Genomic DNA, 14,520 nt, shown 5'->3' with positions numbered 1-14,520 from the left:
TAATCACGGTTTACATTGACAAAACAATTATTCCCGGCAGGAAACCACCTTTTAAGTAAACCTAGTTTGGGACTCGAATTATTCATGCATCGAGTGGGCTGGAGCCAGACTACTTATCACTCGCTGGATAGTAGACTTGCCCCCAGTGACGAGACATGGATGTGACACTCAAGCGACTGAAATAAGTTTAGTACTTGTCTAGCACCTAGTCTGTTTTACATGATGTAGACACATTGATGTAATGGGTATCTGATTGTGTTCCGTGATCGTACGATCAAGCGCAGCAAGCATGGCGACTGGACAGGCATCTGGGGACCTGAAACAAGGGGCCAAATCTCGACCAGTCTCTGGCCTGGCGACAGCATATTTGGTCATCTATAATGTCGTCTTATGTGCAGGGTAAACTGAGAATATCTCCTCTTAATTTTGCTTGAGGGTGATCGTTAATTTTGGGCCAAGTTTGGGAAATCCTGGCTCGCAGTCGCAAGGCTGGCATCAAATTATGCTGGAGTTGAGAGTATTGGATAAGAATGCATAGCGCCCTCAACGCCAACCCATATTCAATTAAGGGTTTCCTGAAGTTTTACTATTGTTTATGACATTGTCATTAGGTCAAGTAAGTTCGTAGTAACATCAGAGGATCATGCTATCTGTATACTAATATAAAAAATAGGCAGCGTATATTTTGCCGGAGACGGCAAACCTTTAGTAAACGTTAGTTTGCCGGATATGCACTGAACATGCATGACATGCGCAGTTACTGTTTTTTTGTACTTAAACATTTTCCGGTGACAAGTTTTAGTCTGGCTCCATGCCAAAATTATCGTTGTTACCTCGTATTCACAAGATGGGATTCAGACCATAATTTCGGACTTTATTTCCCTTTTAAAAAAAAAATCCTCCAGAGCCACAAATCTGAAAAAGAAAATGTAATACTCTGCAAAAAATGTTTGAGACATGTTAAAATGATAAAAGAAGAATATTCTTATTTATTTGGGGATGAGAAAAAAAAACCTTTAAAATATGGTGCTGTTGGAATTGAACGCGAGTCATCCTGCTTACTAGAGCCTTATCTTGACCATTACACCAAACGTGCTACACAACTCTTGGTGGGAATTTAATACATCTTATAATTCAGCCCTATTTTAAAGAGTACAGCGCCCTCTGTTGATATGGATTGCCGCCGGCAAACCTTTAGTAATCGTTAGTTTGCCGTCATTACCTCCGGCAAAATATCCACTATCATTAATAAATGCTGGACAACCAAGGTCCCGGGATCAAATCTGTGTGCCACACCTTTTTTCCCCTCTTTTTTTCCCTTTTAATTAATATTTCATTAATATTGTTATGTTTTTAATCAAATCCTATGTTTTATTGTGAAGTAGATTTCATTTTCTTCTGCATAATTTGTTGGTTTGGAGGATTTATTTTAAGGAATAAAGTCCGAGAACCATTCGGTTGATAGTCTGGTTCCAAAAATCCAAGAGCCAAAGATCCCGATGTTGAATATACTTAGGTCAGGGAACCAGATGGTGGACTACTGTAACAACAGCCACTGCGTTTTTACTCTTCATAAAATGATGACAGAGAGACGTCTTCACCATGTTCACACACTTTCCACAACAAAATTTTGTTTATTTCAGATGGACAGCCGTAGGAGTGATGGCGGTCCGTCATTACTTACAAACCAAAACCAACATTGGCATCTATGACACTGTGGAGGTCCCGCTGAAGGTGTTTCAAACGGCAGCTGTCTTGGAGGTAAACAAACACTGTGACCTTTGACCCCAATCTAATTAGGTGCCATCTTTATCCATTCAGTTAAAGGGTCAATGCGATGATTTTTTCTTAGGAACACACTTTGTGAAACTTTCTACTCCTCTGAAATGTATGAAAACGATTTGACACCCCTATTTGGTTAATTTTATTGAAAAGTGCACTTTTTTTAACATTTAAACATTTTCCATGCTTTTCTGGAGAACTGAGGGCACTGTTGCCATGATGTCATTTCATGAAGACACTCTTCAGTTTAGGGGTTTTCTGTTCAAATTGTGAACCAAATATTTTGCTCATTGAAAACATTTTTGAGAAAGGTTTGCTCATTGGCTTTACTGCCATGTAAGGGCACAACAACGACTCACCAAAGAAAAGAAAATGTATGACAGCAAAATATGCAAAATTCTAGCAACATTTTTTTTGCTGAAATAGCTGTAACTTTGAGGTTTCTGCTCGGAATGACATCACAGTTTTGCTCATGAATATGGAAATTGGCATTAGCTTAAAAACCAAAAAGGCACCAAAATACCCTTGAAAATGGCAAAACAAAAAGTGAAAATAAGGTTTAAATGGGACACAAAGGTGCATTTTCAAGGATTGTATTCATACAATTACATTGCCTGGGCCCTTAGATGCAGGAAAAAGTCACAGAGTTTGATAATTTACAACCTAAAAATCCTCTTAATTTATTTTGTTCATTTCTTAGATATTTCACTGTGCCATTGGGATTGTGCCTTCTTCTGTGATGATCACAGCATTCCAGGTGTTCTCCAGGGTGATGCTGCTCTGGCCAATCACACACGCTGTACCACAGGTAAGACAACTTTGGACCAATGAGAGAGTGGCATGAATAAACATGAGTGAAACTTGGCCAATCATACATGCTGTACCACAGCTAAGAAAAGGGTGGACCAATGAGAGCAGCATAAGTAAATACCAGTGGTGTGTGGCCAATCACATAAATCAGACAACAGCTAAGGATAACAACCAATAATATTCATGGGAATTAAACAAATTAGTGGTTTAGCCAATCATGCTGGCTGTAACCAAAGCTAAGGAAAGATTGGACCAATGAGAGACTGACATATAAATAAAATATGAGTGGCATGTGGCCAATCACAAATGCTGTACTTGAGGTTGGGATGACTTTTAAAACCAATCAGAAACTTCATTCAAACAAGCCACATTGATTTAGCCAATCACAAAGGCTGTATAATCGGTGACAAAAGAATGGACCAATAGGAGACTGAAATATAAATAAAATTGGGTGCAATGTGGCCAATCATACATGCTGTACCAAAAGCTTTGTGTAACTTGACTGTTTGTTTCCCTTTTTTCATAACTTCAGGTTCAAGACGAGATTAGCGTACCGCTCTACATCGCAGCGTGGACGGTGACGGAAATCATGCGGTATGCCTTCTACACGCTGGGTCTACTGAACCGACTGCCGTATGCGCTGACGTGGTGCAGATACACGCTGTTCATCGTGCTGTACCCTCTCGGAGTTACTGTAAGTTTCCAAAACCGGACAAAATCTGAGACTGTGGCTAGCAGTAACACACGTGTCTATGGGCAATGACTTCAGCCACTTCCATAGGCGCATGCATAATTTCAAGCCGTAGACAAGAAAATTCGGATACGGCCAAAGACAAATGAAAGGCACGTGTAACTTTGTAACCACAAAGAAATGTTAACCCTTACTCCCTAGGCATTTTTGCCAGGATGCAACCTCTACATGCAAAATGCTCCAACTGCCTCCGTGTAAAAATTTGCATGTGAAATCCTCAGTTATTTCTTGAATGTGGTCCTTGGAGGGGTGACCACTGCCTCAATCCTGCAAAATCCTCCAGCAATCACTGTCAGTATATGTTAAGGTAGAGCCAGTGACATCCTGGAGCAGTGTGGCAGATTTCAAGTATAATCTAGGCCTAAATTTATGCACGGCTGAGCATAAACAACACAAGGTCCGGCCCAAAACCTTGACACAGTGCATCCTCCAAAATCAGCCACACATTTTTGCCATATAGCCTCAATCCTGCAATTTTGCAAAGAGGATTTTGAAGCATTTGCGAAGGTTAGGGTTAATAGAATAAAATGAAAAACTTACTTTTTTTTTGGCAGGGTGAGCTTTTGACCATCTATGCAGCACTCCCCCACGTCAAGGAAAGCGGCCTGTTCTCATTCACGCTACCCAACGATCTCAACGTGTCATTTGATTACTATAGCTTTCTTATAGTCATCATGCTGTTGTACATACCAAGTAGGTATCCAATTTTAACCCTCCTATGCAAACATACGCTCTGTGCAAAGTTGTCCTTCCTGTAAAAATCAGTCAAGTGACTGTTTTCCCAAACAGTTAAGAGCTCCTAGCCTACATACAGCAGATTAAGATTGACTGGCTGTGACTGTTTATGGAACTTGATACAGCTATGCTTTGACTGTAGGTGATTGATAAGACAGTTGTGCCTGGTTATGCCTGCTTTTTGTCGGTTGACTGAATTTGACTAGTCACAGTCCTTGCTTGAAATATGATCCAACTGCTGGTGACTAGAAAAGAATGTACTATCCAGACGCCACTTTGTTGGATGTGTACAAAGTCTATGGAGAGTCAAGAATTTCAAAGTATTTTCTAACAAAATGGGAAATGTTTCTCAGTCCCAGATTCATGTCTTTTTCAACATTTTTACAATGACTGACCTCCACTGAGATGATATATATCATGAAAAAGGTAGCATCAGGATGCAACATTCGTTCCTGTGACTAGCCTGTGTAAAAGGCATGGCAGGGGAAGAGGATTAAGTTTTTGACTGTCTGTGACTGTTCAGACAGCAGTAGGGCTTGTCATCGTTTTTAATGTCATCATAACTGGGCTTTATGCTTCGGAGTACTATAGGCGAATACGTGCACGTGGTCACTGAACACGCACGAGGCCCCCCTTCAATGGAGAAACCATTGTGTGTGCTTTTGTACAAAGCAACGGCCCTGTGATGGATTATCTGAACAATAGCTAGCACAATGCTTTCGCCATTGAAGGGGGCCTTCGTGATGGAATTGATAACGTGCCCGGATTGCTCTATACATTGAAACCATAGATGTTAATAGGGATACTTCTATGCCAGTCGTTCGCTTTGGTTTATCCGTTTCTTATTCATTCACTTATGCAAATGTACTAATTTTTTTCTGTATTGTCTGTGACAGTTTTCCCGCGTTTGTACTCGCACATGATTCGTCAGCGTAAGAAGGTCATCGGAGGAGTCTCATCCAAAAAGATCGACTAAACCGTCCGCCACCCCAAAGAGTTTTGAAAGGAGTAATTTTTTTTTTTTCACTTTTAAAGGTTTTATAATATTTCCAACCCAATTAAAAATTGGTTGCATTAAATCAAAAGAAATGAATGGTTCTTGTGTTGTCCGTTTTCTAATGGCTCTGTGCATGAAGTACATGTAAAGAGGGCGCTTTGATGCTGAATAATTTCACTGGTTCACATGCGCTGTTCTGTTTTCTTTGACATTGGGGTCGATGCATACCAGGGAAGAAGGGTTAATCGTCACTGAATGAGTCAATTTGATAGTCTGGTTTACAGTCTCGCCATATTGTAGACTTTGTGAATATGGGGCAGAAACCAGTCTAGAATTCACCTCACTGGTTCACGTGTGCTATTATTACCAATTAAAGAAAGAAAACAAAATTGCATACCAGGGAAATAGCCTACATTGAAAGGGATATTTCAAATTTTCATTGGTGAACAAAGTTAAAAATGAGGGGGAAAAAAAGGAACAGAGCCATAGGACGGACAGAAATTCAGTTTTTAAAATGAAATTCATGTGATGAAATACAAGGAATTGGTGGTATTTTGAAGATAAGTTTGGAATTGAAAATGCTGCAAAGTTTGGCTCTGTATGACAATTGATAAACCATTTGTGCCAATTTTGGAATTTAAATGTTATTTTATGAATGAATTCATGACTAGCACACGTACAGTGTAATTTTGCATGGCAGGGTATGTATAATTTGAATTTATGTATAAAAACAACTCTTCAATGTAACATTAAGAAATCTTTGTTGCCCTTGTTATAGGTAGCTATTTTTCTTTTATGATGTAAGATTATTCCAATTTCCACCAAATTTCCACCAAAATTATTTAAATCAGGGAAAACTCCCAGAGTGGTTTGTAATCTGCATGACATTATAAAAACTTTGTGATATATTTTCTTGAATTTGTGACAAAATTTAAACAGGAAATGATGTACAATTTGGACAGTGTGTTATAGATTCCAAATGTTTGACATCAATTTTATGTGTTTTATTCATAGTTATGATTTGTGCTTTAACAAAAACAAAAGAAACTGTGTTTGCAGTAGAGTAGAAATATCAAATTTGCTGTGAGTTTTGGTCAAATTTTGTGCTACCCATCTTTAAGTGCATATACAACAGAGATTTTAATAAGGGAACAAAAAGGTTACCCCAGACTGGGACCTTGTGTGTAGAAAAACATGCATAACAAAATCAGGCCAACTTTACTCCCTCTTTTAGCTGACAAAATTCTCCAAAAATTTTCACGAGGCAAAGACAAGGTCCTCAGTATTACACCAGGCAAGCTTGAGGTCTCAATTCAGTTATTAAAAGAGACTTTTCTTCAACATTTTGCACCTGAGAGTGATGCAAAGTGATTTCAATTTGAAGCCTAAGACTAGACTGGTACATGTCCAACTTTATGAAAAGATTGACCCTTCAGTAGTCTGGTGGCATGACTACATGTGTGTGTAGAAATAGGCAGTGTGTAGAAATAGAGACTAGGTACCAGATGTTTCTTTTGACACAGTTGATTGATGCAGTACTAAAACATATTGTAAAATGGTGTTGGACTGGTTGTTTTAAGTGCCAGTCTATTTTCTTGTGTTGCATGTTTTCAATACCTTAAGTTTTGGGATTTTCATACACAGTATTGAGAGTCCCAAATTTTCGGTCTGGGTCACCTTATAACAAAAGTGTGCTTGAGTTTCGGGAAATTGGAGAGTCAAAGCGAGGTTAAAAAAAAAAAATATAAAAAAAATGGGTGTGTTCTAAATATCAAAACTTTCATTTCAAATTCCATAGCCGATAATACATAAATGTGTGTTTCAATTTCAGCTTAAAATGAAGTCAATGTTTTTCTTACACCCAAGTAAACCATTGGTCCCAACTGAAGAATAATTCCAGTTGAAACACTAGGTGGGACGGCCCCAACTTGAGTTGGGCCGATAGTCTAGTTGGGCTGTAACATTTTTAATCGCTTGTTGGTTTTCTTTGTGCATTAGGAACAGCATGCTTTGTTTTTCATTTTGATATTGCACCCAGTTGGACACGCTGATATAGATTGTGTATGTCGACAAAAAAAATACTGAGTTTGTGCAAGCTTTAGTAATTTGAAGTAAGTTTGGCGACTCAACTCACTGTAAGTCATATTCGATAGCTTTTGTAAACTTAAAAGTTTGAATTCTGAGATTTGCCTAAAATTGCCTTAAATGATTACGAAATGAATGAGAATTGAAATGGCTGAAACACACCCTTTCCCAGAAATTTCCAAAAAAAGCACTTATTACCTCAATAATAATTTTACAATTATTTTAGTAAAAACTGGGTACTAATTTGAACTGCCAAAATGACATGTAATGTGTAATTTTGGCTGGTTCACTGCTCCCTGCTTAGCAACATTTTTATGCTTAGCAGAAAAAGTCTGGTGGGAACCAGTCAGTAGTTGTAAACATCACACATTTTGGCTGGTAACCTGTTTTTGCTTAGCAGATTTTTGTTGCACTAAGCAAATATCTGAGCTCAGAGACTCCATCAGATTTGCTTAGAATTGATTAAAGATTGGCCCTCTTTAATTTAATTTTTTTTTCAGAATATTTATCAATAAGCTGTTTTTTTCCCCAAATTGTGAAACAATTTGATGTGATCTGCTTTCTAGTTGTGATTTGGTTGAGATGAATTAAAATTCATGATGTGAAAAGACAAATTGCATTAATTTGTTAATTTTGTCCTTTTTTTAGCAGGTATAATTTCAAAGACCAATTTGAATAAAAAAAAAGATACACACTACAATATTGTAAGACATTCATAACATTTATTCAGTTTTGGCATTACATAAATGATACAGCACAAGACTAGATCGGCATTTGCCTGCCAAGTGCATGCTAATGAGGGCGCTCTTAACAGTGACAGAGAGATATGGTGGCCCTTGAATGCCATTGTCACCATGTACCTGGCAGTGTACTTTATACACGAGGACAGACAGACAAAGGGAGAACAACAGATTCTTTGTTGTCCTCGAGACTTCATCTTTTGTTGAAGACAGTCCTCGATCGTGAGTTTGTGTGCTTAGTCTATGGGAGAGTGTTATACTATAGGGACAAAGGGAAAGACAATGCCTTGTCCTCGACGGTTATGAAAGTATGACTCTGTGTGTGTGTGCCATAGGCGAACTGGTGCAGGCGCGTTATGGGGAAGTTTTTTTTTATTGTTGGGCAAATTAGGACCGACTTGTGAGGACTTTCTGCTGTCCCCACAGCATCTTGTACCATGGGACAACTCGTGTGTTGTCCCCACAACTACAGAACAAGTATGGATGGTAGGCCGTCACCGCGTTATGGGGAAGTTTTTCTTATTGTTGGGCAAATTAGGACCGAGTTGTGAGGACTTTCTGCTGTCCCCACAGTGTCTTGTACCATGGGACAACTCGTGTGTAGTCCCCACAACTACGGAACAAGTATGGGTGGGTAGGCCGTCACTGCGTTAAGGGGAAGTTTTTTTTATTGTTGGGCAAATTTAAGGACCGAGTTGTGAGGACTTTCTGCTGTCCCCACAGCGTCTTGTACCATGGGACAACTCGTGTGTAGTCCCCACAACTATGGAACAAGTGTGGGTGGGTAGGCCGTCACCGCGTTATGGGGAAGTTTTTTTTATTGTTGGGTAAATTAGGACCGAGTTGTGAGGACTTTCTGCTGTCCCCACAGCGTCTTGAACCATGGGACAACTCGTGTGTAGTCCCCACAACTACGGAACAAGAATGTGTGCACCTGCACATGCCCTTCGTTAGAGTATCTCAGTAATAGGCTACTTGGCCACAAACTCAAGTTTACTTTGTTGTCAAACTTTGACACGCCAAGTCACAAATAGTCATTGAATACATATTCATGAAATTATCACGCTAAATCATTGAAATCTACTGTGATTTAAAATATTCCCTGAATTTCAAGTCGATGACTGAATCAATGAAAACACCCGAAAGAATACCAGTGTTTAAATTAAAAAAACAGGAATGTGTTGTTTTTGTTTTTATATGTTACTAAATCTCAACTTTGTAATTTTAAACTGAAGCTAAAACATTGCACTAAAATATTCCACACGTGAATAAAACCCTACTGCTATTCTGTACATCAATATAACTCTTATGTGCACTTCATGAAATAGTCTTCTAACTACATATCAACAAATAGAATCTAAATCATATGTTTACATTTACTATCCCAATAATGAATATATTTTCCATATACCTATTGCCACTTTTTAAATCACAAGCACAAAACACTGTACTGTATCAGTGTATTCTATTGTCCTAATACATTTTGAGTATTATTTTTTTTCCATTGAGGAATGTACAATAATTGACCAATACGGTCTTATCTGCATTGGTAGATAGTCTTGAAACACACATTCTCATTGGTTGAAACATGTATAACAACTGACCAATAAAAGTGTGACTCTCTTCCGCACAGGTGAACAGTCTTGAAAAACACACTCCCATTGGTCAATCAGGAATATAGAATTTGCATAATACTGAATTCTGATGCTTTGCTGAACTGTCCAATCACAATTTCAGTATTGATCACTAAATACTTACTAAGTACAATGGCCAATAAGCTGTGTTTTTACATACACCACATAATACATCTACTAGACTTTTTTTGTACACATCTCTATGTATACGGTATATTTAGGCATATATTTTCCACATACAATTAAACATATTTTTATACATGCATTTATTTATAATTCTAAATATATTTGTTTGGAAGAATTTGTGTGTCACTTGTCAAATTTTATATTCCTGAATAGGTTACACTTTTATTGTACCAAACAATACAAAGTAAAACATCTCAAATTATTTCAGCTTTTAACGTTAAACAATATTGAAGAAAAAAGAATTAAAAATTTGTCTTAGATTTCAAAAATATTTGGGTCTGAAAAGCACATCTTAGCTTTCGAATTAATTTCGGAACACCTTTTTGGTTGGAAAGGAATATGATCATTATTTTTTCCTTCACGAAAAAAATTGGTCCTGTTTAACACAGAATCACAAAACTAATCTTTGGCAAAACAATTACAACACAATCTTAGTACTGAACAACCACATACGTGTAACATGTACAATATATGCACCCTGTTTAACAATAAATACAATCGTGAGAGCCCTCTATGGACAAACCCATTAGTTCGGGGGTACAAATGACAGCCCCTTCTTGCTAAGCAAGTCAGGCGATGTCTGACTTACTGGCTACGCCTTGAAATTACACACGAGTGTATGTGAAGTGGCTACAGCGACTACCATAGACTCATGTGTAATTTTAAAATGTACCCAAGTAATTGCCTTGCAGGCTTCAATGCTTAGGAAAGCCACATCAGCATAAGTTAGTGCTAAGTACCTTTTCTTGCTAAGCACAAATCAGCTGTGAACCGGTCACTCTCATTATACTTCACATGGCACTTTGGCTGGTGACCAGTTTTTGCTAAGCAAAACCTTTTTTTCCTGCTAAGCAGCAAATTGTGTGTACTCACTTTTTTTGGCTTTTAATGAAGTTCTGCAAAAAGTCACAGAAATTATTTACCTACAATTTTAAAAAAAAAAATATTAAAATGCCTATTTGTTTGTTTCTTAATTTTTTTTTTTTAGTTTTTCTTGTAAACATTTTCTGAAAGCTCAGTGTTATCCCAAACCCTCCCGAATTCAACAAAATTCAAACAATTTCCACCAAAATGAAAATAACAATTACCCAGTACCATTTGTTTTGCGCTTAGCATATTCAGCTGAGAAAGAGTCCCAATCAACACAACATTTTGGCTGGAAAACTGTTTTTAGTAAGCAAATATTTTTGTGCTTAGCAAATTCCTGTTTTGTTTTTAAGCTCCACAAAATTGCTTCACACTTCACTTTTTTACACTCTTTTGAATTAAGAAAATGAAGTGGTCGTGCAACTGGGAGTAAATTGTTTTTTAAAACAAAATGCGATCATTGGAAAATAAACAAATGTTGGACCAGTTTAAAAATTACAATGTAACGCTAACTTTGCAGCATGCTATGTAATTTCATCTATGTACAACTCATTTTCACTATCATACACAAGTAATATACAACTTAGCACAGTTTACACGACCAATAACTTATTATTCTGACACTGTCTCTAAAACAATGAAACATATTATCATTTTGATTTTATACTCGAGATAAATACCTCTATGAGTGCAGACAATAAACTGAATACTAGGTTTTTACATGCAACTCAACCTCATGAAAATAACAGCATGAACTCAAACAATTTGCAAAAAAAGTTTCCATTCGAAGAAAAACAACCGAAAATCTTTGGACAAGAAATGTTTGACATTTGACTACATGTTGATTTGTTTTGTTGCTATGTCTGAAGGATTTGTGGTAAATTTGGTCTTTAGTTTAAAATAAAACATTAGTGTGACAACCTTAACAAAAAACTTGGTAAATTCATACCAAACCCGTTTTAATAATGAATGGAATAGTTACTGACCGCAAAGTTTGAAACTGTGACCATCAAATTGCTAAGACCACTAACTTTAAAAGCCAATTTTAAAACACAAAAAAAAAGTCATCGAAAGTTCTTCAAATGTTTTGAAAACTGACTTAAACAGCTGATTTTGTTGACAACAAGTATGTAATACTGCCCTCTGGTGTCATGATTGGATAGATTTTTGTGTAACCTTTGACCTGAGGTCATTTGCATGGCATCAAGCTACTCTTAATTCCTTATTTCCTTTCGCAATTTTTTCTCAGAGAAAGAGATTTGTGACCACAAGGACTGTAGAAAAGTGAAGTAGGTTCAAGAAAATTCACTTTTTGAGATTTGGACACAATACGAGGGCGCTATTTGATTGCGGGTAAACTCTTGAAAAGTTACTCTTTGGCAAATTTACCCACTCCGAATAGCGCCTTCATGTTGTGTCGGCCATATTTTGAAAAAGACTATCGGTATGTGAACCTTATGTGTAAATGTGTGTATAATACATTTTGCGGCGCTACTGTTCCTGACCGTACTCAAAATCGTCGAAGTTGGCGTCGTTGACCATGGACTGGTGATAGCGCCCTCTTGAGGCGAAGTCCTGGTTGTCCTCTGTAAGCTGCTCCGTGGTGATCTGCGGCGCAAAGTTCTGAGAGGAGTGGACCACCATCTGCTCCTCTGGGGGTGGGGTCCTTCTGCTCACGGGGGTGGGGGAGGGAAAGTTGAAAGGTCAGAGAGAAACAAAGAATGAATTTAAATCTGAAAGAAAAATATTCATTCATTATTGCTGCATACTGAACCCATTCTTATGCATTTATTTTCCGTCCGAACAAAATTTCTGTTTGAAATTGTATTTTAACAAAAGACATTTGTGACATTCGGAAAATTGCAACCTGGAAAAAAAGGCTTTTATTTTGAACTTCTTTTCACCTCTAACACCTCGAAAAAGATCCACCTGAATTTTTGTCTATGTTCAAAATTTGTGAAGAAATTATTCCAGAATTAAAGGGAAAATACAACATTTGCAAACATCAAAAAATAAAACTACCAAATCATTTTGAAATACCTTGCTGGACTGTTAGTGAATGACAGTGTAAAGCATCCTGTAAAATCATGGCACCTGGTATACTGTCATTTTCAAGAAAAGTGGTATTTTTGTATCAATTTCCAACGCTGATCGGCCGATCAGCGTTGGAAACAACTGGCTTTTTTTCAAATACTGGCCCCAATTGACCATCGCACTTGTTTGCAATCGAATTCAAACCTATGAACGGGTACGAGCCAGCTAGACTGGTTCCCTGACCTTACAATTCCCCCATGTATGTAAACTGCTCTGTTTCTTCTTATACGGAGTCAGGGAACCAGACTACAGGAAAATGATCGTTTTTCTTGGTTTTTATAGCATTTTCGAACCCAAAACCTCAAAAAAGTCAGTGTAACTATATTTGCTATATATTTCCAACCCCCCAATTCCATCCATTTTTGAAAATTACAGCAAAAGCAAATGATGTATATTCCCTTTAAATGTGGGCAGATTCTTTTTTTTTTGATGTCTCGTTTGAAAGCGAATAACTCTTGTATCGCTAGGAAAATAGCACTGTCAAAAAAAATTTCAAGTTGAAGTTTTTGATTTTCAAGTGGAAATTAAAAACAAAAGCGGGGGACAGAAAAATTGAAGATGACCATTTTGTTTTCTTTTTGGGGCCCTTCTTTCCTCAAATCTTCCAGAAATCTATGATAGATTGCTTGGTCTAGCTCACTCTTCTCAGAAGAAATTGAAAATAAGGAAAGAACCATTTTAAAAGTGCATGCATCTGATGACAAAACAAAAGAAATACAAGAATTTGACATACACATGTACATGATGACGTGGAAATTCCATAATAAATAACAACCGCAATATCTACTTTTCAACACATAAATCTGACAAGAACAATTTTGACACTAAATATTTGGAAGACATTTCTACAAGCAAAACACTATACATGTATGCTTCAATGTAAGGATTATCATCATTTATTTGGCCTATAAATACAAGTTTAATGTACATTTTTTTAAATACAAGTTCAATGTACATTTACATATGAATAATATATTAATATAACTTTGAACCCTATATCTGTAAGTTAAGTTAGGCATACACATGTTAAGAGCCCATTCATAAACAAGAACACATGGAGTTTTTGAAATCTCGGCTATGCCTTCAAGCTCGGCTTTAGAAGAATTTTAGAGATGATGCCAAACCTGGCGATGAAACCAAGGTTTGAAAACCACCTTTTCACACAGTCAATGCACGGTCATCAATTAAAAGAAACAACATCCATTGTGGACAGTGAATCACACTCAGTTTACGGATTTGGCGCTCAAAAATTTAACTGGCACTAAACAAATTGCACACTTATAAATGGAAGAAACAAAACAAAAGTAACAAATCCCCACACAGAATTTCGGTATAAACGATAATATGTGCAAGTGTAAATGAAATTAGTGAACCCACTGCGAATTCTTTATTGCACATGTCATAGCTTAAAGAGGTTGTGGAATGCTCAAAGACATTTCCGTCATTTTTCGGGTATGTAGCCCAAGGTGTGATGAAATAAAAACGACTATTGTTTCTGTCATAAAATGAGTACAAAAGGTACTTTTGAGAGCTGTTTTTCAAGTCCTGTCATGCCTGTTTCGACCCGAACGTGCAATTTGTGTAAAAGTCGTCGTTGCGGGCAGCAAACAAAACACAGTAATTCGTGACGTAATAAACAGGACTCCCGATGCAGAGTAGCATAAAAGAGTCCTGTTTATTACGTCACGATTTACTGTGTTTTGTTTGCTGCCCGCAACGACGACTTTTACACAAATTGCACGTTCGGGTCGAAACAGGACCTGAAAAATACCGTAGCTCTTAAAAGTACCCTTTGTACTCATTTCATGACAGAAACAATAGTCGTTTTTATTTCATCAC

General features: G+C 37.3%; 2 protein-coding genes across 2 annotated transcripts in view; one reads left to right on the top strand and one right to left on the bottom strand.

The window, feature by feature from the left end:
* The first annotated feature begins 169 nt into the window (after positions 1 to 169).
* On the top strand, positions 170 to 7,779 carry LOC119724598 (very-long-chain (3R)-3-hydroxyacyl-CoA dehydratase 2-like). Its single transcript, XM_038195711.1, has 6 exons — positions 170 to 399; positions 1,644 to 1,761; positions 2,483 to 2,590; positions 3,125 to 3,286; positions 3,898 to 4,036; positions 4,975 to 7,779. Exons 1-6 carry the CDS (start codon positions 290 to 292, stop codon positions 5,052 to 5,054), a joined length of 717 nt encoding a protein of 238 aa, XP_038051639.1. The 5' UTR covers positions 170 to 289; the 3' UTR covers positions 5,055 to 7,779.
* A 2,899-nt stretch (positions 7,780 to 10,678) lies between these two features.
* LOC119724597 (solute carrier family 12 member 8-like) overlaps positions 10,679 to 14,520 on the bottom strand; it is a 36,585-nt gene continuing 32,743 nt past the window's right edge. Inside the window, exon 12 of the mRNA XM_038195710.1 lies at positions 10,679 to 12,256. Coding sequence (XP_038051638.1) covers positions 12,079 to 12,256 — 178 coding nt within the window. The 3' untranslated portion in view covers positions 10,679 to 12,078. The remainder of the gene's footprint in view (positions 12,257 to 14,520) is intronic.

The sequence above is a fragment of the Patiria miniata genome, unplaced genomic scaffold, assembly GCF_015706575.1.
Source record: "Patiria miniata isolate m_02_andy unplaced genomic scaffold, ASM1570657v1 HiC_scaffold_18, whole genome shotgun sequence".
Classification (NCBI taxonomy): Eukaryota; Metazoa; Echinodermata; class Asteroidea; order Valvatida; family Asterinidae; genus Patiria; species Patiria miniata.
The sequence above is the reverse complement of the archived record's forward strand: the minus strand, read 5'-3'. Positions and strand labels throughout refer to the sequence as shown.